General features: G+C 35.0%; 1 protein-coding gene across 1 annotated transcript; it reads right to left on the reverse strand.

The window, feature by feature from the left end:
* Positions 1-24,764, reverse strand: elm (calcineurin like EF-hand protein 1 elm). Its single transcript, XM_081730477.1, has 4 exons — positions 24,574-24,764; positions 17,672-17,935; positions 12,245-12,338; positions 1-706 (listed from the first exon to the last, which is right to left on the reverse strand). Exons 1-4 carry the CDS (start codon positions 24,638-24,640, stop codon positions 562-564), a joined length of 570 nt encoding a protein of 189 aa, XP_081586603.1. The 5' UTR covers positions 24,641-24,764; the 3' UTR covers positions 1-561.
* Between the last annotated feature and the right edge of the window lie 1,489 nt (positions 24,765-26,253).

Consider the following 26,253-nt stretch of genomic DNA (forward strand, 5'->3'; position numbering starts at 1 on the left):
TTAAATACTACACAACTTTATTTAGAAAAATATTCATACATATATATTACACTCTACTTGAACAAACCGACTCTAATAAATGCATAAGTACATAATCTTACATCAAAAATTACCCATATAATGTTATATACATTACTTATAACTGTCATATAAACTCTTATATACATAACAATCTACAATATGTTCAATAAAAATATGAAATTTTGTTTACAACCTTTTCCGTACAAGTATCTTAATTATACAAGGACATTTTAATGACCCAGTCAATATGTACTCCACTAGTTAATGAGTGCTTTCTTTCCTGTTGTAAATTATAGAAAACTCCATTAATGGCATTCATTACGAAAGTAGATGTTAGCTCCCACGCAAACGCTGTGCGAAATAAATACCGATTTCTTTTAGTAACTATATACATACCATACTATAAATCAGTTTCAAAGAACTCTTATATTAAAAATCTTAACATTCTGACTCTACCAAATATCAAACAATATAAATGCACTTTAATAGTTCATAAGGAATGTTTCGCGTTTTGAAAGCAGTCCTTTCATTTTTCACAATTTAGTTGAGAAACCGTATGGACATTTTCTGTTCTACATCTGTTCTTTCTAGAGCCTTGCAAAATTCTTCAAAAGATATCATCTGATCTCCATCTTGATCCGCTTCCATTATAGTTCTCTCTGCAATACTCGTCAGCTGCTCTTCACTGCAAAGGAAAACAATTAAGAATAATTTAGGAAACACACCTATAAGTGTTCAATTTCCTTTCAAATCAATTTCAGACAAGAGATATTTATAGGATATATATATATATTACATTTTTGTTCCGAACTTTCGAATTTCGTGCTGGACGGAGTACAATCTTCAATACGATTTCAGGCCAACGAAATTCTATATATGTAACATTTTACTTATCCAATAACTACAAAGTGGAAAAGCGTGGATCATTTAGAGAACTTTTCGCTCCTTTTGAAATGAAATGGAATTTCTAGTTTTAGAACCCACGGTTGTTTCTTTTAGGCTGAAGGAGATGGATGATTAATGAAAGTAAATAACATAATTGGTGTAATGAGAATGTGGGAGGAAAGGGAAAACAAAACCCACGGGGCAGGGGATCGCACCACGGACCCCTCACACTAGAGGTGAGAACTGACCACCGTGACCCTACGTTCCTTTTGAAATTATTGGGTAATACAGTAACAGAAGTTTCACCTAAAATTATATTTAGAATTTTGTTCGGAGGCACTTCTTAAATCAACACAACTTTACCTTACCTTGCCAGATTTTAATGAAATTTCATACAGTTCTTTGTACAACTGCAAAATGACAAACCCTGATATTTAAGATTGATACTGAACTGATACATGCCCCTTCAAAATTTACCAGAAGTTGCATGAGTGACATTCATTCGATTGACGTTCGCGGCTGCCTAAATAATCTAGGTTGCTAGTTAAGGTGTTATTTTAAAAGCTTACGAAGAAGAGATTTCAGATGGTATATAACACTTTGGTATAATGTTTTCATTTTTTCGCGAAATTCAAAATTTTGAATTTGATTTTCTCAAAAAGCCATATTTTGAAAAAAAAAATAGAAGAAAGTATTTCGACTGTTACGAATATATCTCCGAATTTTATTTTGGAATCAGCATGGGATCATTAGTTACACGAGTTTCCAGTTCCAAATGTGAAGCTGAAAATTGCTTTAATAGGCTCTTGTAAATAGATGAAAATAATAATTTTGTTGCACAAGTTGAGGCGCAAAACTATCATTGGATCAATGAACAAGTCACTATTAATCCATTTATCAATGACGACACTACAAGGGGGTAAGGGGCCGGGCACCCCCTGGTGATTACCTCTGCCCCAATACATGTATTTGCCTCCCAAATACTTCCATTGCCCCTCTCAGCCCTAAGGGAATTAAAGCTGACGTCGCTTTTGTTTGTAGTACCAGTATACTACAAAGGGGAAACAAAAACATAGCATGTCAGTTATGTTGTAAATTTGGAGTTTCTCGTGAACAATAAATATTACGGCTGTCCACTTCTTCCAGCAGAAACTTCTGTTCTTGAGAAACCAGTCTAAAACGAAAGAAGATATACTATTCTGATAGACCTAGTGGTCAGTGATGGAACAAAACTAACTTTTTAAAACTTATATTTACATAAAGCTGTTTTGGCAAGAAGGCTGAATGGCTTTCTGCTGCAACACTCATAGAAAAGGGGCTAGTAATGAGGTTGGTGGCACAGTTAAAAGGCTGGCAGCCCAGGCAACTCTGCAGCATCCATATCATAAACAATTCTTCACTCCGGCAGCTTTTTTACTGGGCAGTGCCAAGCTTTACTGAATGCATTATACATTTTTCTGTCACGAAGAGTTCACAGAGACAGCCACATTCCTACAAGATTGCTTTAAAAAAGCACAAACAATTTCTGGGACAGAAATTTCACGCGTTCATTCTTGCAGCTTCAGATACTCCCAAACTTTTTGTCAAAGTAGATACGCCGGATAGAAAGTAGTAGCAACAGTTCCCACGTCAGAGCGGCACGTCTCAGCATTACAGCAGTTCTGTAGCTGACAAAGGAATATGACACGAAGTGTCGCGAGAGGTAACAACTGTATGTTATTCAGTGCTAAGCAAGAGTGTCGTGAAGAAGAGGAGAAAAGTAGAAGCACCATGATATGTTTTGTAAAGGCGAACAATATGCGTGGATCAAGATTGAAGTGGCATGCGGGACCAGTATTATGTTTTGGAGACGACATTTTCAACAAAATGAAGGAGCCACTTCGCGAGAAGCACTGCGTTAGAAGAGGAGCCATCATCCGTGCCATATGGCGGTTCCTGTAGGACAAGTCCAAGACTGACCCGCTGGCGGTATACGCTTTCCACATGTATGGCGGAAGGTGACTAATTATAACAACGCTGGCATTACTTTTTTTATCCATATACCGTTTTTGCGTATTGCCAGACTTCATTTGAACAGATACTTACCAGTTAAGACGACAAACTAAGAGTGGCAGGGTGTCTGGGGAAAAATCAAGTAAAAGTAACGTTTTTTCTATTCAGCTGGCCCATCACTATCTTTTGCATATCCTCTGAATTCGTGCAGTAGATGTACTTTGTAAAGCAAACGCTGAGACCCCACCGACTACCGTTGCCTTGCAAAGATGTATTGACAACCAAAAAAAGCTGAATTGTAGTTTGTAAGCAATAGCAAGAACTTCCAAATATAGACAGAAACTTGGCCATTTTTTTTTTTTTTTTTGACATTGCGCTTTGTTAATTAGATTTTACTACATCCTTATTTCTTTCGTTTTTTTATTTTATTAATGAAGAACCTGAATTAACGCGACTTTTCCATGTTCGGAAGTCAAAACTCTTGGAACAAATGATCCTATGCTTAACCCAAAATAAAATTTTGGATACACAGTATATTTGTAACAATCCGAGTAAGATACACACTACATTTTTAAAATTATTCAAAATATAGCCCTTAAAAGAAATTTTAAAGAAAATCTATCATAAGATATAAAAAGACCTTAACCAACGTCCTAGGTCCTTTGTCAACCAAATGCCAATCGAAAAAAAAAAAATGTCACGCATTTTTTTGTAAATTTTGAGTGTACTGAGAGCCTTCAATTTTGAAAGAGGTTCACGACCAGGGTGTCTACTAGAATTCCAAAATGAAATTTCGTGACTTTTTCATGACCTATTCTTTACAAAACCATAACATTTCGTACCACTCTCAAGAGCGAATTTGGGTGCGAATTAGGCCGAATTTTCATGCATGCGATAGAAGCATGCTTTGCTTGCGATTTGGTAGCTTCTAAAGCAAATTATAGACATTTTTGGTGATGAATTTTGACGATTTATAAAATAAAATTTTCTAGTCTGTACTTATATTTGTACAGATAAAACAAATTCGTGACTTAAAAGCTAAATTTCGTGACTTTTTCTTGACTTTCATGACCGTTTTCTAATTTCGAGACTTTTTCATGACTTTCGTGACCGATAGACACCCTGACAACTTAACTTCAGCTTTTCGCTTATTCGACACACTGATGACAGAACAATCAAATGTAACTGCAACTGTAACGATCAATCCGAAACCGTGTATTGATTTGACATGGAATGGCTCTCGGGGTAACATCGTGTTACATAATGTTGTATTCCTTGATACAAAATAAAAAAAATCATAATAAAAAGCATTTATAATAATAATTACGACGATGGCTATGATGATGTTTCGTTAAAAAAAAATCACCGACTTCGCTCCTTTAAAATGAATGAATTCCAAGATCGCGAATTACTTTGATCACTGATAGGAAAAATGTGTAAACTTAAATCACCTTATGTTACAGAGTACAATAGATTTCAGCATCAAGATTATTTGTAAAATTTCTTGCAATTTACGAAGTCTTTTGTAAATCTGCTTTCTTTTCTCCTTGTGAGTATCAAAGACAATAAACTTGGAGATGTTTCATTATACAGCGAGGCTTCCTTGTGACCCAAGGTGTAACTTTCCAGCCTATGGTGTGCGAAACCCCGGTTCTACTTCCAATGGGAACTATGATTCGAATCACAAATTACGCTTTCGATTTATAACTCATATAGACTTGATGGTGCAAAAGAACTTCAAAATAATCTACAACTTAGAAGAGAAAATGATTATACTAACAGGAGCAAGGTCTTAAAACAATAGCACGGTATAAATTCTCTCGCTGTCTAAAAAGGTCAAAATTGAAAATAATTTATTAGGACGTGAAAATATCATTATGGAACTATATGCATCATTTTGATAGATGAGCTTCTGCTATTTCTGCGGTAACAGTACAATCCCGTCGCTTATAGAACTTCTGTGGTTTTTGGTCAAAAAGTTGTGACACGTGGCTTTCACAGGCCACAGGCTATATACGGTGGATGCAATAAAACATTCCAACCAAGTTCTCTCAATTTTTATATTGATTTCTGTGGGTCGGACATTGTCGGCATGCTATATACATCCTTTCTGTTAACCAGTTATGGCCGTTTCTTTTGAATTGCCAGGTGCATTCACACTAAACAGTACAGGTCTATAGTTCTGCACGGTGGTAGAAGCTCGTGATGTATGATGACTTTCCAATCACACCAAAACCATGGCATAACCTTCCTGGTCATCCTTGTGGTCTGATACAGAGTGTGGAGCTTCTTCCCGCTTCGACCACAATCTTTTTCGTACATTGTTATCGTTATTTATCCACTTTTCATCAGTTGTAATCAAAACCTTCACAAATGGCTCGAGTTCGTTGCGTTTCAGTAGAGATTCACAGACAGCAATTCGATCGAGTAAATGTTTGAGTCAGATCACGTGGCTACCCAAAGTCGATCTTCTTTTTGTTGCTATCTTTCTCCAAATGATTTAACATTGTTTAGTGATGTAAGTATAGATCATTGGAGATATCATGACTGCCACTCTTGCTATATTTTTGACAATATCCTCCACTTTTGCTGTGACTTGTCACCACTGCGGGGAGCATCTTGGACATCAAAATCTTCAGAATGAAAGGGATTAAACCATCTTCTGCCTGTTGCTTTTGGTAACTTATTTTGCCCATAAACAGTACAAATTTCTTCTTGGGCCTGAGCATCATTTATTGAAAAAAAAAATGTAAAATGTAGCGCACTTTTGCGGAAAGTTAATTCATCTTCACGGCGTTAATACCTTACGCTTGATTGTGCGACTTCCAACACTTTTTGCATATATACTAGCTTCAATTGTGAAGTATCAATGTTAGACCTGACCCGCTACGACGCATATACCTTGAGATTTGGGACACTAACGCCATCTCGTACGCAAAAGGCTCATTACTCCTTCGACTACCTGATGTAAGTGGCATTGTTTCAAAACGTAGAATCTATGAAACTGATATTAAAACTTACAAATCGCAGGTTGATTGTTCTTCAATGGGGTCACTATAAATGACTGTGGATCCTATTAGTGATTCAGTTTAGAGATTTTACCGTAGAAGAAATTTAAGCTGTTACGATTGTTTTCAAGGCTATTTTTACAAAGAGCGGAGTAAGAGTTTATTATGCTGATTGTTACATAGAAATATAATACAAAACATCCAGCGCTATATATATTAGTCGGCAGACTCCTGTGTTTCCCAACATTCCTTATAATGACAGATTTCATAATGTCCACAGATGCTTTTTAGCTTTACAGTTCTATCTTCTGTAGAAAAAAAGCTTAAAAAACGGAACAAAATCTGAATCGGACAGAATATAAAACGTGACATTGGCTTTCCTTATGAAGCAATCTGTAAATCTCAAATATGTGCTTTAACAAACTAGTTTGCAGTTTGTTTGGTGCAATTCGAAACTTCTTTCTTTTATCAGAAGGAATTACACAACTACCGGAGGAAAATCAGAGCAGTTTTCTACACAATGAATAAAGCCATGGAACCAGAAGAGACTACACATGATATTTTGCGTATCGTCCGGCAAACCATGTAAAATGTCCAAGTCAGATTCAAGAGAAGTATTTGAACATAGAAAACTTCACATTAATCGATGAAACTTAGCCACCCCTGATTTAAAAAAAAAAAAAAAAAAAAAAAAAAAAAAAAAAAAAAAAAAAAAAAAAAAAAAAAACGTCAAGTTTAATTTTAAATTACTGCTTTCTTGAAACCCTTCCTATGTAAGTACTTGCAGTAAATAGAAACACACACTTAATGTTTAGTTTCTAATTTCTACATCATTCTCTTCATGAACTTCCGAAGATTTTCCTGGGAGTCTAGGAGTATATTCACACCAGTAGCTATCTCTACAAATTGAATTAATAAATGGAATATATTTAAGAATGATTCCATGTCATTCCAGTAACAGTAAAATTTTCTACATTGTAAAATATATTTCACAACTATTTGACTTCGTATCTTGTATAACAAAGGAACTCCGGAGGTTTATTTCCTAATACAGTAAAACCTGTAAACTTGGCCACCTGCTTATCTTGGCCTGGTTCGTGTTGAACCTGCATTTTCCCATAAGACATTCGTTACTTATTACTCTGTAAGCTGGCCACCTGTCTATCTTGGAAGTTGGCCACATTGAAGCAATGTTTGCCCTATGATGATAATGGTAATTTTACCTGCGTATCTTGGCCACGCAAAATACAGTTTTGTTATTTTTCTTATTCCCATATGAGAGGCAGATGTTCTGTATTTGTGACTGGACACAAAGAAACATGGATTCGCACGATTTATACTTGGAGGTCAATGGCCAGAACACTACCCTCATAAAGGGTTGTTGAAGGAAGATGTGAATATGAAAAAGCACGTACAGGAATTCAGGAAATGGTTATACGTATTTGTTTACACTGTCTGTTTTGGAAAAAAAACATTAGTTATATCAGCCCCTTTCATCAGTGGGGAGCTTTAGTAATTCCGGAAAATTCTCAAGGTTAAAGCTAACCATTTCAATTGTCAACTATTGGCACCTGACGGCTTGTCGAAAGGTAGCGGAAGTTTGGAGATATGAATTCCCATAAGATTTTTTAAAACATATTTTGCTCCGAGGAAACACTTGCAGCTCATTAACAAGAAGTAGTTAACTACAAAATTAGAACGCGTATATGTGCTAAAAAGAATAAAATAAGTGCGTTTAGAATGAACCACGATGAATAAATTTGTATAATAAGTGATTTGTTATTTTTTCGAAAGGTATCTACAGAAAATATTTGTCACTATCGAAAGAAAGACATATAAACTGCACATAAATTGTTCAATTTATAATTTTGCTTTTCTTGTTTTCAATCTTAAGTGAAATCTTTACGTCCCACGTTTATCCCGGGTAGGCTAAAGGAGACGGTGATAATGAGAAATGAGTAAAATGGTGGAATGATGAAAGTGGGAGGAAACGGGAGAACCCCAAGGAACTCCACGTACACGGTATCTGTCCACCACAAAGTTCACTTGATGTGAGCTGGGATCGAACCAGAGACCCAATGCACCAGAAGTGAACGCTCTACCACTGAACCACTGCAGCCCCTGTTTTCAATCTAAATAACTCAGTATGTTCCAATATTAATTTCAATAAACTGCGTGAATATGTTTTTATTATATGGTTGTTTGTGTTATTGCGCTTTCAATCCGAATAACTAAGTGTACCAGACCAGGAAGATAAAGGTACATATATTAAACATACTGTAGTACTTTTTTCTAGTATTGTACATTGTTATGATTCCTTTATGTACATTATTTAAAAGTAGCAACGCTGCCTTTGCTTATTAAAATTTTACAATCAAGTAATACTAGGAATCCTATCTTTAAAATACACCAATCACACTTATTTTCTGTAAGTTGACCACCTGTCTAAGTTGGCCGCTTTTCAATGGAACCGATGATGGCCAACATCGACACGTTTCACTGTAGTAATTCATAGGGGCAGGAGTTTTTCGCAATTTGAAATTAAATATTTCGCATTTGAAATTAAAATTTCGTATTTTGTCGCATTTTGAAATTTAAAATTTCGTATTTTGTCGCATTTTGAGATATAAAATTTCTCATTTTGTCCCTAAGTAAATTATTTTTCAAACTCTAATATAAATTATACAAATTCTAATGTAAGCCCAAAATAAGTACCGTCAAATGGGGTGAATAGAAACATGGGGGTGAATAGAAACAAAACTCCCAGATTAGTTTTGGACTTATCTGGACGATAAATTAATCAAGAAAACTGAAATTTCTGAACATAGTCTTATACGGCTAAAGTGTCCAGGGCAGACAAAATGTTTTACTGAGTTGGGAACACTGAGGTAGACGGCAGTAGCATTAATGTGTTACTGAAATCTTACACGGTATTTTAGCGCTCCTTAAACTTTCTTGGTAAGTATGACATTTTCATATTTGTTGCATTTGAACATATGCCGATTTTGTAGTTTGTTGTTTCATTTACTGACGTTCATAGTAAAAGTTTTCCTTTTGTAAATTATTTTTAATAAAAATTTAACTTTACTGGGTTATTGTTATGATTTTTAATTAGTGGGGTGAATAGAAACACTTCTTGGGAAATTCTTGAAATTCCTCAAGGAGTGGAAAATTCTTGAGGAGCAGAAAAAAGGACCTGATAGGAATGTATCAACCATCACAAAACACCACACATTGTATTAGTTACACACCGAAAACAAATATACATGTAAAAACGCATATATACAATACATTAGTGCATATCTTCTAGTAAATCTCGTCTGCAAATTATTATTCTGATGAAAAGTGCAGCATGTTGCAAGTTTCAACATTTTCTTCTTTCATTTGTAGCATTCTATCATTGATTACCAAGCTGCATTTAAAAAAAATCTTATCATAGTCAGTATTCGTTATTGGAAGCCATATTGCCGACAGGCACAAGTTATTTAAGTTTAAATTTTTCACCCCTTTGAAAAATTGTACTTTTTATTTCTGTATGTTAACAACTAAAATTGACGTTTTTAAAAATTCGCAATTTGTCACGTTTTGCGGCACATTTCGCTCAAAATGTCAGTTATCGCATTTTGCCGCGACTTCAAAATACCTATTTCCTTACTCAATCTGACATAATTCGTTGGAAAACCAACTCTCGGCTTTGTAGGAGAACTTTCGCGAGTACGCAACTTGCGAAAAACTCCTGCCCCTAGTAATTCAGTACGTCAAAGCTCTAAAATAAGAGTTTCGTAAGTTGGAGAGCACTATATAATAAAAAAATCTGCAATCAAAGGTTGTTTTAAAACATTTTTTACACTATTTAGGAGTGACTGAAATGAAAGGGATGGATGAAATATAAGCGAATGGTGAAGGAATCTACGAATTGAAGATTGTTGAAGTTTTCCGAGAAAGCACGTACACATAAGCTCGCATGATCTTAAATCAATCTAAGGACCCGTCTCACCAAAGGTGACCATTGAGTTATCTAACATAGAAAGAAATTTAACAAAGCTGTAGTATAAATTTCCGTTATATTACAGTTCGGGAGTGATTTTTCAAAAACAATTCCCAATTAACTGATTTCTTCCACATTATCATTCCACTAATTCTATTTGATTGTTTTCCAACATTGACTATATGAGATAGAATTTACAGCTTAGAGTGGAATCCGTACCACTACTCGTGCCTTTTAACCAAGTCTTAGCACTTCACCACAGACAGAAACCGTATCTAGGATCATAACACGTGCTCGTGTCAAAATTTGTGCAAATTGTTTCTTCTAAAAAAAAGCAAAGTGTGTATATATTATTAGGCAAGGCATGGAAATTCACAGGGTTCTATTACAAAAAATTGCCCAAAGAACATTTTTGACAAACACATTCAGACACACAGTAATTATATCCAGTAGTAGAAAATAGTGCTTGTACTAACTTGTAATCTTGTTGCATAACACTTTTAATACACACACACTTAAGGGTAGGGATCTGAGACTTCTTAGATCACCAATTGAAACATGAAGAAAGCTATTGGAAGGTCACACACGCTGAAATGCTTAACAATATGGTAGTTTGGGTTGGATTAAAAATCAATTAACGTTCTACAATCATTTCCTTTAGACTAAGGGAGACGTGAGATTGTAATGTGGAAGAAGCCTGAGAAAATCGATGGACTTGATGTTGTCCACCACAAACGCACATGGTCTAGGCTCAAATCAGAGACTTCCCCACACCATACCAGAGGTTGACTGTATAGAAGTTTAACGTTCCTTTCAGCATCGAAGTTATGAGGTGTAACTACGGTTTAAGGTGGAATTCGAACCATTGTAAAGTATTCAAATTTCAAATATGATCACTTGGGCTAAGCGTTTCTGGACTGACACCAGATACTTCCACCATAAACTGTAATATATTTTCAAAATGTCTCCATATATTTTGTGTGTGTGTAATGTGTCCGCTGTATGTATAGTTCATGTAGGTTTCTTGCATTTCTTGCATCATATACCTGTTATTTAATTTACAGGTTATTTTTTTTCTTTAGCAGACCAATTGTGCCAGAACTGTATTGATACTATGATTACAGAGTTGGAATATCTATTTTAGTTTAAGAACTATACACACTGGAAATTTAACTGAATTAAGTACTGAACAAACTTTTTAATCTCTCTTAGTTTTTGAATAATTTAAAATCTTACGGCACACATTTTTTTTTCTCCACAGCTAATGCCAATGACAATCCCAATTATGCCTATTGTGCTGTATAGCTGGAAATAAGGTCGCTTATTTGAGGGAAGGATGTAGATAAAGAATTTGAAAATAATATCCTCACGCAGAATGGGAACTTAACTCGGAACTGCATACTTTATGATTCTTTTCTAACCCTTAACGGTTCACTACCTTTTCTGTCCGCTTCCGGCACTGCTTGCAAAACAACATATCCACAGACTACTTCCCGCGTAAAATTCACCAGAGTTGTCACCAGGGGGCAATAGCTGCTCTACCATCGCGGAAAGTATGTATACAAATAACCACAACAAACAACACCTGAAAATAATACTCTTCAAACGCAATAAGCAAGATCAAAAAATGTGTAGCCAAATAGTAACAAAAGTCGTTAAGGGCTAATATTGTTCAGGTCATAAAGACTAGGAGGCCCAGGTGGGCAGGTCATACAGCCAGATTGAAAAAAAAAAAAAAAGTAGGAACGTTTATGAAATTTTAACTGGAAAGATCCATGCGCAGGACATCATTAAGATAGATCTAGCAGAAATAGGAATACAAAGTAGAAACTGGACGCAGCTAGTTAAAGACTAAAGTCAGTGGAGAGCCTTTTTGAATACGGCATTTAACCTTCGGGTTCCATACACGCCATAGAGTAAGTTAGTTAGCTAATGCCATGTTATTTTGTGTTTTTGACCTTAATAAACACCATACTGTACAAAAGAAGTACAATTAAGTAACAGAAAGTATTTATTTCAGAAAATGGAAAGTAATTTCGTTGTAATAAAAATCTGCATCACTAATTAGTTTCAATATGCTTTCTACCGGCACATTGATTCGTTTGTGGTACACCTGTGTGCCGGAAGCACCGTTTGAAAACGATTACATCAGACTAATCCTTTCTTATGAATTGGCTGCACAGGGCATACACAAGTATACTGAAGTAAATGAATTTACAATTTCCTCTGTTAACCTCCATTGCTATTATCTCCACGCATATGACTTTTAATACGTATTTTAAGATCTCAATGTTCTCTCATGAAATTTGAAAAATAAATCAATAAAAAGAATAATCTAAATAAACTTTACCTTATATTTGCTCCCACCATCATGTGAAGAATAGCCAGGAGTTCATCCCTCGAAATTCTACCATCATCATCCAAGTCGTACATTTTAAATGCAACTGAAAGATATAAATACAATCAACTTTCTTGTCCCAACTACTTCATTAACAAACATTTTCTCTACACCAATGCATGTATTTTAACGCACTAAATTTACAAAAAAGCAAATATTGTTATCTATTTGGTGCGTCATGGGGTATTATTTTTCTATTACATTTCGGAAATGCTGTTTGCTTATTCATGTTCTATTTTCCGGATTATTTCTTGGACCGCTGTTTAATTCATGTTATTTCCTCTTGTGTTCGGGAAAATCAAATACATTAAAAAATAATACTTCACAATGCATCACACAGGTAACAATATTTCCTCTTTTAGATCTGAGACAACAGGAGTATCTAAACGTAAGTTACTCTGAATTTAAAATGCAATCACGCTGCATAAATAGCTCAACCATTCAACTGCTTTTTTTAAAATTGTCTCAGCTGTAAAAGACACTAACAAAGAATTACACCAAATCCTTGTTCACAGCTATTTCCGGAATAATAGCAGACTGGAATATTACGCCTCAAACATGTTTCTCCAGCTTCCAGGAAGGTAGTAAAACAGGAACTCCAAATGGAAACATGAATTTAAATTGGCAGTGGCTTTAATTTTACATGTATGAATTACTCACTATAAAAACAGAGAAATCATAGTCCCACACACTAGAAAAAAAGGTAGACTATAAGCTTCGCTAAATAATTTTCTAATAACTTTTCTTCTTAATCACTCCCGTTCTATATGATGAAGTACTTCGCGGAACAACTGTAGTGTACCTTTTCTTCGAAGTACAATCTAGTTTTCTGATTTTTGATAAGTAATTCATTTTTCACCCTCGTTTCGGAATTCCTTTGTTTCAACTTCATTTGAATCACAAACAATATTCTAGTATCACAATATTGCGAGCGGTGATTATATTCAATGAGAAAAAGTAATTTATCTATAGACTACATAAATACTACTATCTATAGATAAACACACAACCAATTTTAAAGCATTTCTTACTGACCCTTTACAAAGCAGTGGCGTCTATCGAGTGAAATGTCAGTGTGATAAAGTGTATATAGGTCAAACAGAAAGGAACATTTGTACTAGAATAACTGAGCACGTTCGTGCCTCGAAATCTCGGAATACGCAACAGTTATCCGGTTTAGCAACACATCTTAGAGATTGTAACCATTATATCGTGGAATCACGTTCAATTGAAAAAGCAAAAACAGCAACGGAACGAAAAATTAAAGAATCATATTATATTCACAAAGATAGGCCCATGGTGGAAAGAGTACAAGGTGGTTGCTTGCGCATGTCGCCTGGAGCGCTGTCGTGACTGTGACATCATCTGGGTTGCAAGGGGTAACGGGAAAAGGCGCGGCTCTAAGTGACTAGTGGAAATTCTTTGTTACTTTGTTCTGTTAAATGATATCGAGAATGCCTAAGTGTGCAGTGTACGGCTGTAGTAATTATTACAGAAAAACTAAAGGAACTAACATAAAAGGGGTCAATGTCTCCAGAAATGGATTTTAGCTTGCAGGCGACAGGACAAAATAAAAATAAAATATGGTAAGTTTTACATAAAAATAATAAATAAATGCAATGTCAAATGAAATTCTATAAACACGATTTCATTATGTAGTTTCTTTTCAGTATTAATAATATGTAATAGTAGTATATAGGGCTATAATAGCTTGTGTTGATTCTGCATACAAAAATCTAATAGTACGATTTAAAAAAAACGAACTTCGAGGTAAGACCCGGATTCGAAATTATGAGGGAGGGGGAGCGACAGAGGTGATAATTTCTATCATTTCCTTCTACAAAAGATATTGTGACAAAATTTTCCCCACAGAGGCAGGCATGTAACTCGAGAAGGGAGGTACGATGATCTAGTGGGCTTACCTCCTCGAGTCACGCATATGGAGAGCATTGAACGCGTTAAAGTAGTTCAGATCCCATCATTTCATTCTGGAGGTCTGCATTCCCTGTAGCCTCGGTGCTGAAACGGGACGTTGCACTTCAAATTAACTAACGTATGGAAGGTTCGTAATAACGATTAACGGTTACCACGATACAAAACAATGTATTAGATCAAGAGAATAAAGTATCCACCTACCATGTCAGAGCGACATTGTCGGGACATTTTTACATTCAGATTTTGAAATTTTTGTTGATTTTAATCATAACTTTGGATAATAATATATACATATTTAGGGGGTCCTTCCAGAATTACAAAATTAAGAATGACTGCAGTAAATTTAAATATATGGTAGATTCTCGAACAATCAAGGAAGCACCGTGGCTCAGTGGCAGAACGCTCACCTCTGGTGCAAGGGGACTGGTTTGCTTCTCGGTCAAGTGAGTTTGTGGTGGACAACATCGTGTCCATGAGTTTCTCGGGGTACTCCCACATTCTCATTCCACCAAATTTCACATAATCATTCACTTGCATTTATTGTCTCTCTTCGTTAGTCCACGGGACAGAAAAGAGAAAACTTATCCAGAAAATGAAGAAAATTATGCAATTTTATGGTTTATATGTTTTCTAGTCTAGCTATAACACTCCTACATCGTCTTCACCTACGCCTAGTACTTTGTTTCTTGCTTGAAATAGTCATGTTGTTGCAATTTCTTTGTTTGAGATGCGTTGTATATACATATTTATCTCTATATATTTTTAGAACACGATAGTATATGTAACATTCTATTTTGTACAAGTGTTTAATAATAAAATTTGTTAGTGCGTAAATTTTGACACTAATATACAGAAAACTGTCAATTTCACCAAACCTTTTCTTCAAATACAAATTCTATAAATAAACCATCAGCGATTTCAAATAAGACTTTTTTTATAAATCAAAAATAAAAACGATGTTTAAAATATTAAATACGTGCGTCCCTGCTCAATGAAATTTTTAACCTCCCCTGAGATGAAACTTACGTGAGAGCAACCTCTTTTTTTTTTTTTTTTTTTAAAAAAAAGAAGGAAAATATACGTACGTGCATCTCTGTGTACGAAAACCATGAATTCTCCCCTGAGATATTCTCAAAATTTATATGGGATCATCAGTCAAGCATTCTCTTTCAAGCAAAATAATAGTAACAGTAAATCGAAACCGATCAATGTTACGAAAATATACTTGGGCATACATAAATATATAATAATAAAATGCATTAACGACACACTGTGTTATAGACTATTCAGGCCTATACATACTCGAGTGTATTCCTTCAGATGTTAAAAAAAAGAAAAGAAAGGAAAAGCAAAAAATGTAGTGAGCAATATTGGCTTATTCAAGCTTCAAAGTTGCTTAATATGAACTGATGTTTCTTTTGCTATTGTAAATATCAGGGTTGGCAAAAACCATGATTTTCATTGAAAAAAATAAAAAAACAGGCTTTTTTGGTTTAAATAATTTACTCTATGTATTTATATTAGATATGGTCATAAATTAGTTTGTTTCGCCTTGGTGTTATTATGCAACAAGGTTATGCTGGAAGAGGTCACATAAGCTTAAAGCGGAATCCAAACCGCTTCTCGACTTACATCCAAGAGAAACTGTTCATTTGGACACGAAACCGGGACTAATTGGTCACAAATGCGATTGCCGACTCACTCACGAAGGACTCCTGATAAAAATACGTCGTACTGATCTTTACATAGGCCTACTTGTTAATATAATTGTCAAGAGTCATTTCAGAAGGACAAAAAAATAAACAGTTACACAAGTAAAAACATTATACAGAATTATATATAAATCGGGAAACTCCCGCCTTAGCCATTGGGAAAATTCTGTTATTACTTTAACTGCATTTGTATGCAAAATTTTAAGGTCAACATATCATATTCAGTACGCTAAAACTGAGGTATTAAATTACAAATTTGGTATGTAGATATCATCCAATAAAATTAAAACAAAGTCAAATCCAAGTTGATGTTGGAAGCTACGTAGGCAGTTGATCAATTTTGTCAATTTCTATCAATAAGAGGCAAGCTTGGCTTCTTTATAAAACAACAGGCATTCTTTCAAGTAGAAATATTTGGTTTCATTTCGTATGCTTAGGCTTAACATCCTTATGAAATACCAAGGTAATTACGGAGAAGACTTTCGCTTAAAGGGACACCTTGAACCGCTACTTGGTTTACACTTGAAAGACGGGTTGTGGTTCGACCGAGAATTGAACACGGGACCTCTTGATTAAAAGGTGAAAAATAGATAAACGTAATGCGGATGGTTTGATATGTGGAAACGTCACCACTAAGTTCACAGGATTTAAAGCATTTTTCGTTTTTTTTTTTTTTTTGGGGGGGAGGGAGGGTAAACCAGTTGGTTTTTTTGAAAAAAAAAAAAAACAGTTGGTTTAAACCAGCCAACCCTGGTAAATACCTTCCTTTGAATTCACTTAGCTTAATCATTGATTACATTACGTTTATATAATTACTGTTTGTACTAAAATTTTCACTTCGTTGAAGATTACTACAAATACAAGAGAAGTTTGCGTGTGAGATACCAGCAAGCAAGCGCTTGTTAAAAGCTCATCTGTCTCGTTGGCCACGTCTGCGACCAAGATGACATCATGCGCCAAAGCGACAAGAAGTTAGCACCGCATTGCATTCTCCTTGTAGTCTTTCCACCATGGATAGGCCCTCATTTAACCTGGATAGAGGAGAAATAAATATTATTTGGAGTAATCTTTTCACTACATACTTTCACCATTTGGAAAGCAAGAACAGCAGTATACAACGTCAGTGAGTTTCTATTTCCGTGTATTTTAATGTTTGACAGATTTCTTTTTTACATATCCTAACCTTTTAACCATCCTTTTTTTTTTTTTTTTTTTTTAATCCTTTTTGAAGTCTACCACAGGCTGATGAAGGAAGTTGTATCTTCCGAAGGCGCTACCTATGGCATATACAAGAAAATTCCGCTACACATATTTTGCGGTGAATAATAGCCTTTCCGCTTTTTCTCATTGAATATTCTAGTAATAGAGGAAAAGGTACAGAGGATCAACTGTCACATCTCTGGATTTCCAGAAATAACAAGAAACGGAAAACTAACCGGATTGAAAGTCTAAAGATGGAATTATACACATACATATTTATAGATGGAATAGTAACTATTTAAATATGCACAAATAGAAAAAAACTACAACTGATAAAAATAAGTTCACTCTTCACTCTTTTAAACAGAAGAGCAACACTAAGTTACGATCCACTTAAGGTTATCTTTTGTAAGGCTACAGACGACTATTTGCTATTTAAAAAACTGATTATTACATGTAATCCTATAATTACAATTATATTCTTTAAAGCTAACCAAGTATGAATAAACTCGTAGGCGAAAGGTTTACTTACATTTTAGCTTTTCGTCACGAGAATTCAGCGTGTTTTCTCTGTTCTTCTTGATGGGGCGAAAATGTGCCAAGACACGCATAAACTGGCGGAAATTCACTCTGTCGTCGGAGCTATCTTGGAAAAAAGCGTGTACTATCCTGTCACCCAAAGGATTGATGGCCAACTCTGGAATACGCAGAAAGTCCTCTCGACTCAATGAACCACAGTCTCCACGATCTAAACTTGTGAACCGGCTGTACAATCGTTCGATCTGATTAGGTGTAACTGAAACAAGAAAATAATTAGTATTATTTCTTACCTTTCACGGTAACAAAAGCATTCAGTAAAATTTGGTTTTCCAACAGTTCAGTTCAGTCATTTGTTACTACCCTTCAAATAAGCATCCTGTAGAATCAACACCAGCAATAGCGTAAAAATTCTTATCAAAATTAAGAAGCTTAATGCTCGGAACACCAAAGACTACGTAACGCTTATTATTTTAAGCGCTGAATTAAACTTCAGTATTAATGGAAGTTTCGATGTACAGTAAAGCAAGCTGAATTTTCAAGGAAAACCCGTCGTGAAAGAAGTGTTCGATAAATTCCCGCAATTGAACCCACAAGGCATCGGAAGTGAATACTTCAACAATAAAACTATTTATTTTACGCTGAAAGATATTTAATTTCATTTATGACATTTTGATGAATTATGTCTTAAATTAATATAGCTATTTGGTATTCATATTTGGTGAACGTCACAGGCTACACTTGATCTACATTTGTTCGTTTGTGTGCCTGTACCACATAGTGTTCAACTGTTGGTCTTTTAAATTTCAGGATACAAGCTGGAGACGCTCTAAATTTTCTGCATAGATTTTTTCGGCATACCAACGTAAAATTACAAAATGGAGCCCTTTCTTTCTTTCTTTTTTTCAAAATAGCGGATATCCACGCTACAAAGGGCAGTTTTCGGTCTTTTAAGTTAAAATTTTCAAAGTAGAAGCAAGAGATTAGATTAGCTGTATATAATTTGGCGGCATAAAATTTTCAAATGGCAGCCATTATTCAAATTAGCGGGTATCCATGCTATAGGGTGCAATTTTCGGACTTTTTAAGTTGAAATTTTGAGGCTAGAAGCAAAAGACATTCTAAATTTGCTGTATAGATGTTTTCGGCTATCCAATATAAAATTTCAAAATGGCTGCCATTATTGCAAAACAGCAGTGAATAGAAAATTGTTGCAAGTTGTGACAATGGCATTCTTGAAATGTAAATCATTTTAACATTTTTACCCCAAAGACATTGAAATATTTCGATAAAACCCAATTAAACCCGAAAAAACCCACATGGGCCCAGGTGGGTTGGTTTTTTTCAAACTCTGAGTAATGTGCATATATTTAAAGGAGTCTCTACTGCTTCTGTCAAGAGGTGGCAGGTGTATAACATATCCTAAATTAATTTCTGTAGGCTAGTATTTAGAGTTGAAAATTTGTTTACCAAGCAATTTAAATTAACCACTGTGCTAACGTAAATTATAAAGATTATATACATGTAATAAAAAATCGAGACAAAAGGATTATTCTTTAAAAAAGAAAATCGGGACAATCCCGATTAATCGGTGCGTATGGTACCCTTCGTAATAGATAGATTATCTTACGAGTTTTTCAACATTAGGAAGATTTGGGAGAGGACAATTTTTATAATGTTTTTCTTGATACATGAAAATAACATCACCATTCTCTCTCACCATGGCTAAACAGCTGAACTGTTTCGAAATAAATATTTGAACACAGTACTTGACTCGAGCCAGTTTTTATTGTCATTTTCATTAAAATTGGTATCCTAAGGGGTAAGGGGAACCTAAACAGAGTCGGAAACTGAGTGTGTCACGATCCTCTCAAGTTAGGAAGATGAAACTCGATATACAATATCATTGGCGGCACCAAAAACAGTTCAACTGTTTAAAATGAATTTTTAAACATAGTTAACACGGACTGACCTAAGTGTTTATCATTAGTCCTATACTTTGAAATGAGTTTCCTAAAAGGGGTTGGGATTTTTTTTTTTTTTCAGACATTAACGGCTGCAACATTTAAAATACATTTTGGGGATTTAAGTCAAACTGGGTTTTTATTAATTCGTTACAAATATGCATACCAACGGAGCTGGAAGAGGAAGCTTAAATATAATTTCAAATATTGCCATAAACATATTCTTCCTGTGCTAAGAGCATTTCAGCTATTTCTTAATATGAAAATAATGATTTTTTTTTTTTTTTTTAAGTTTGATTAGAAACACCTTATTACTAAAATGTCTTACACATTTTGCTATTATTTTTGTCATACTGGGTGCAGGTAACTTGAAATTAATTATATTCAAGTACAATTCATGCTGATTCACATACGATTCATGCAAGTTAATCATGAATAACTTTACGAGTCTAAAGCAAAAGATACTGATAGCCAAAATTAGAAAGTTGTGAGAAAAGAGTATAAAATTGCATTTAATTTATAAACAAAACGCTTCAATAAGCCTATATACTCGCTGTGTAGAGCAATGCAAAGCCTTTGCAGTCTGCAAAATGGTAACACATTCTACATTGAATATTTTACTTTGGTTGTTTACTGATTGAGATGCTTAAAAAAAACTGGATTACCATACATAATTTTGTTTTTCGTCCAATATTGTACTATGGAGTAACGGTCGCGTGTGAGAAACACCTCAGCAGAAAACAAGGTAAGTACCGGAAAAAGTTATTTCGCTATTATTCTAACATCATTTAATAAAGAAACCTGAAACCTCCTGAGTTTATCACTTTAAAAAATAAATAAATAAATTATAATCTGAAATAAGTACTCTTCTTTATTTTATTTTCTTCCCCCCTTTTGTTATATTCTTAAAAAAAATGTCCTTATCGTTACGGTGGATTATTCACTACGTAGCAACGGAACACACATGTTCATAGAAATAACAATTCGTTCCTTTCCTTGTTCCAAGTATAGGAATCGACCCAATACGACTAACTTTTGCAACACAGATAGTAACTACAAGTAACTGCTGAAGTCGGAAATGCCTTTCGCTAAGCTTGAACTATGTCTCTAAGTATGAAATGATGTGCGAACATTCTGTCAAATGTCACAAGAAAACTGTGAAATTTACGACCGAGAGGGTTAAACCTGGCTTACTTTTCTTCTTCTTCTTCTTCTTTTTTTTTTTGACACTCCTACGTAATTTCTTGCAAGGAACCGATTGGTGCATACCTGATTCCCGGTGCAGCTGAATCATTATCAAAGCGAGCTTTGTGAAAAAATTACAACGCAATGCTACTCTTTGCATTGTATTGGTATATGTGGAATTTCGTGAAGACCAGTATCGAATGACCCCTACGATCCTATGCCTGTTTAGATGGATGCAAACTTCTAGCACCCTGAGATAAATGAGGGAGTGTTTTGTGTATCCTTGACTGTGAGGGAGCATGTAAAAGAGCTAGTACAGTTAAGATGTCAGAATCTGTTTTTTAACCTATTTTAAAGAAAAATTCCCCTAGTTATAGACTTATCATTTTATAGTAAGGTTCCCGCCAACTCACAATACTGGTTCAGTTTTGAGTTAATTGAAGCTCAAAATACTGGTTTAAAAAGAAGAAAAAAAAGGCATTACGCGCAGGAAAGTAGGTTCAGTATTTGCAGGCTTAAAAACGTGAAAATTTTGTAATGTATTAGGAAATTCAATGTCACTACTTTAGTAACCGTTTCTCGAGATTTCCTCGTTGCACATTTACCGTAGGGCTTCTTCACAGTTTTGTGTAAATATGCCATAAAAACTAGTGTAAAATCCACAAACCAACTAGTCCTTAAAAAAAAGCCCGAATGCTATCCAACAGTCCGAGCAGAAGCGTAGCCAGGGTCTCGTGCAAAAGCGAGTGTGTAAACCCGTCGGGATCAGGCGCGTCAGCACTGGTGCGTATGCGCATAAACTAAGATGTCGCTAAAAAACTAAGTTACGTTAGGTTAATTTCTTTCTTAACACGTGCACTGCGGTTATTTAGCCCTTCAGTTGGGTTAAGTTTCAAAGTTTGTTGTCCGTTTCTAGCAAATTTTTAAACTGTATCGGAAGGAAATCGATAATTTGCTCATTTCTGTGCTTGATAATATGTAAGGACATCGATTTTTATTTTTCTTCATAAGCGGTTATAAACATGGAACTATTTGGCAAGCAGAGGGAACTACTACGCGCAAGGTTACCGCATGGTTTGATTGTGGGAAAGTAAGGAGCATTTATATTCTGAACTAGGCTGCAGTTGTATAGAGACGCTCCAGTTGGTATCCGTATGCAGAGGGGAGAAATCACTCACTACTAAATTTACAGAATGGGTCCAAACCTCCCTAAGCTTTTTCCCAATCATACCCTACTCTATTATACCCTTTTAAAGCGATCCTAAAATCTGATTATTTTTAAATTTTCGTAGCGGGCGTAATTACGCGTTTTGTCCAAAACCGGGCGGACGATTAACTTCGTAATAAATGCAATTTTATATAAGCTCCTATAAACATGTAACTATTTTGCAAGCGGAGGGACTACTCGCGCAAGGTTACCGAATGATTGGATTGCGCGAAATTAACGAGCACCTGCAGTCTGAACATGGCTGCACGTGTTCGAAGATGCTCTAGTTGGTATCCTTATGCAGAGACGAGAAATTATAGTCTACTAACTTTAACAAAATGGGACCAAACTTACTTAACCCTAAGCTAACATGACCTTACTCTACCCTACGTATCCCTACCTTATTCTACTCTACCCTACACTACTGTATCACACTCCTTTTAAATTGATGATTTTTAAAATTTCGTAGCTCTATTACACTTCTTTGTCGAACACCAGGCGGACGACCAATTTCGAAATAAATATTTTACACTTAATAAAATTCCGATACAGTACTGTATTCAGGAAATTACGGACAAGTGATTCACTTGTGGTAGAAGACTTGACCTTCGATGTGCTCACTGCTTTCTTCATACCTTAAACACATTTGAACATGTAACTGCGCCTCCATTTCTTTATTTTGGGTTAAATTCCAAAGTTGGGCGTCCGTTTCCAGCAAAATTTTTAAAATTTACAGGAAATATATGGATAATTTGATCGTTTGTGTCCTTGATAATATATGAGTCTCGAAAAATCTGTTTATTTGTTATATATAAGCGGTTATAAACATGGGACTATATGGCGAGCGGAGGGAACTACTTGGCGCAAGGTAACCGAACAGTTGCATTGTGGGAAAGAAACTAGCATTTATGTTACCAACATGGCGAATGTACAAGGGCAGTGAACTAGCAGTTTTAACATTTGTGAAGGAATACATTGATAACGAGCAAAATCTTTTAAAAGTTCGTGAAGAGCACGGATTAATGAACCTAATAACAAATTGCAGAAAGTGTGGAAAGGAGATAACAGTGAAAAAACTTGATGAAAGCGGACGCCCAACTTCGGAATATATGCCTTTATTTTCGATGCCTTTCTACATTTTCTTCATTTAGTGCTAAATTTCAATAATCTGTGCTTATTCACAAAATATAGAGCTTAGCTCACGAATCTCTGCCGCGAGTGACGCCAACGAAGAATTTCCTCCAAGACAGATACTATTGAAAAAAATAAATGAAGTCTTTGAGTTTTACGTCCCACGTTTATGCCGGTTAGGCTAAAGGAGACGGTGATGAGTAATGATGAGTGATGAAAATGGTGGAATGAATAAAGTGGGAGGAAACAGGAGAACCCCGAAAAACTCACGCACACGGACAGATACTATTGAAGTAACTAATAGAATAGCATGGTATAGTGAAGTAACTGAAGTAGTATAGCTTAGCTCATAAATCTCTTGCCGCGATTGACCGGTAAGGTTCTAGAACACAGGTCCCCCTTCCCATTTAGCTGCAATAAAGGCAGAAAACAACGTGCCCTGCGGGGCTCTAACCCGCCTTCACTCTCTAACGCTCTCTCGGCAATACTATGTTAATTAAATATTGAACTCTGATACAGAAAGGAACTAATCTAGCTCCTAACTTATATAGGGGGTCCTGTGTTCTAGAACCTTCCCCGATTTGACCCAACAAGTTAGATAAAATTCTTCGCTGGCGTCAATCGCGGCAGAGGTTAGTGAGCTAAGCTATAATAACTCCTATTTCTCACCAACATTACGTTATAAAATGAAAACCGAAATGCTACGTTGAACTGCAACATGTCAATAGGGGCAAGTAATTGCCTCATTGCATCCTAATGTCTATGTCGGCATACTTCCACTTAAAATAGTACGAACAAGACGAATGATTAGCATATCAAAATAACACAAACTTCTTTAGTTTCTATGTATTTCACAAAATAAAACCGATTCACCATGTCTTTCCTGTAAACTTTACGTACTTATCATACTTTTGGACCTACTCTACCGCACTTAACCCCCTAATCTAAGCCTTAACATCTTAAGACCTATGCTGTAGGACAACGGCTAATAATATACGTCATACTGTCCATTTCCAGACATGCATAAAACAATGCAACGATTACTTTTTAACATTTTTCTTCCAAATTTAGCAACCGAAACTTTGCATCAAACTATTTCATATAATGAAAATTTATAACCATTTCAGTACAATACATACATCCTTGCTACAAGGCCATAAGTAAAATTATGTAACAGGTAATTGCCTAACATTTCAAGGTTATCATGGAATATTATTACCTATTAGTTCAAATATATCAGAGCAACTTAGTACTGACTAAATTAAAATATAAATTACATTTGTTGTAGTATTCCAAAATAATTAATGTTTATTACTATCGCAATTCCAGTGAAAGGTTAGTCATCCTTGATCCTATTCTGTCATACCCTATCACTCTTGTCACGCAACATTACAGTTTCAATAAACTTACATCCAGTTTCATTTTGAATTTCAGAAATTTCCTCTTCTCTCAACAATAATGACGATTTGTTTCCCATTGCTCGACCTTCTTACTTCCTGTTTGCAAATACAATTAATTTAATTCTTTCAGCACAACTTCAAAGGCACAGCAACTCAACAATTAATGCGTACGAAAAATAACCACCCAAATATATTTGCTAAATGAGCTAGTATTGCCAGATCAAACAAAACAAAACACCGATCACTATATACGAAGATCTTTATTTTGTCATAAAAGTATAAAATAAAGTTTCACTGAAACCCATTATTACCAATCAAATACACTTCCGTCGCATGAGATTTATGTAGTATATAATTATATATCCATTATAACGATACATGAGAACGAGCCAGTGGTGGATCCAGGGGGCGATCGCCCTCCAGAAGAGGAATCTCTTTTATTTTATATATAAATAAAACATATCCCAGAGTTTTGGGCTCTTAAAGTAGCAGTATTACAACCCACTGCCCCCCCCCCCAGAAGTGCGTCCTGGATCCGCCCCTGGAATGAGCAGATTTAGAATCTGAGCACAAAATAAAATGATTGTAATTTTGCCATTTGTCCTTTTCTCTTTAGCCTAAAATGCATAACCATGAGACGAAAACTAGAAAATAAATTTTATAAAGTGAATATCAGTAAGTATAGTGTTTAAAGAGATCATAATACATTTTAAAGAACTCTTATTTTGGTGACTGGGCTTATTCTTCCACACGATTCCGTGGTCATAATTTCTCCAACTTATGGGTCATTCTTTTTTTATTTTTGACGTCATAAAGGGGTACCCACTAGTGATGATTTCAGAACATTTCTGCCACCTATCCTTCAGTAAACTGAGTGTGAAATTAATACTGTAAAAAACCGAGATAGAAATATCCTGCAGAAATTTAGTAGCTCACGGTGGGGGCAGGCAAAAATCCACCAGAAGCTTTTTTTTTTTTTTTTTTTAACGAACAAAATCCCACTGGGTATTTTACAAGGATGGAAAAAGGCCAATTTTATATAAGCAGACAGAGTAATCATTAAAACGCAAGGAAAATAGTGCTTTTAATTGTGTGTGTTAATTTTTCTTATTATGGTGTCGTTTTTTTAATTATAAGGCGTATTTTGACGATACTCGTATCTCAAAAACAAAATACAACTTTAGAGAAGAAGAAAAAAGTTTGAAAAAGTTGGAGATCAGTTGAAAGTCGGCGACTTTTCTGATAGAAAAGTCAAATACAATAACAAATTGACTTCTCCATTAAAAAAATAGCTGACTTTTAACTAATCTCCATCTTTTTCAAACTTTTTTCTTCTCCCGTTTTTTTTTTTTTTTATGTACGAGGTAGCTGCATAGTACCGTCAATTTTTTCATTCCTTAAAAAGTGAATATTTTTCAAAAGTAACTTTAAATTTGCAATTTGCTTCCAATTATCTGATATTTAGGGAAAGATCAGCAGTCAAATGAAATATTTCATGTTTTATGAACGGATATGTCATTTGATTTTTGTGTTCGTGTTTCGTTCTTCCATGGATGCAGTCTTTAATTGTAGCTATTTTTCTAATCTTTCAAATATTTTCATTCCAGTTTCAATGTATTCTCTTTTGGTAATGAAATATAAAAACCATAACGTAAAAGACGTTTTGAAAATGATCTTAGATATTAAGTAA

Source organism: Thermobia domestica, chromosome 11, assembly GCF_964235325.1.
Source record: "Thermobia domestica chromosome 11, izTheDome1.hap1.1, whole genome shotgun sequence".
NCBI lineage: Eukaryota > Metazoa > Arthropoda > Insecta > Zygentoma > Lepismatidae > Thermobia > Thermobia domestica.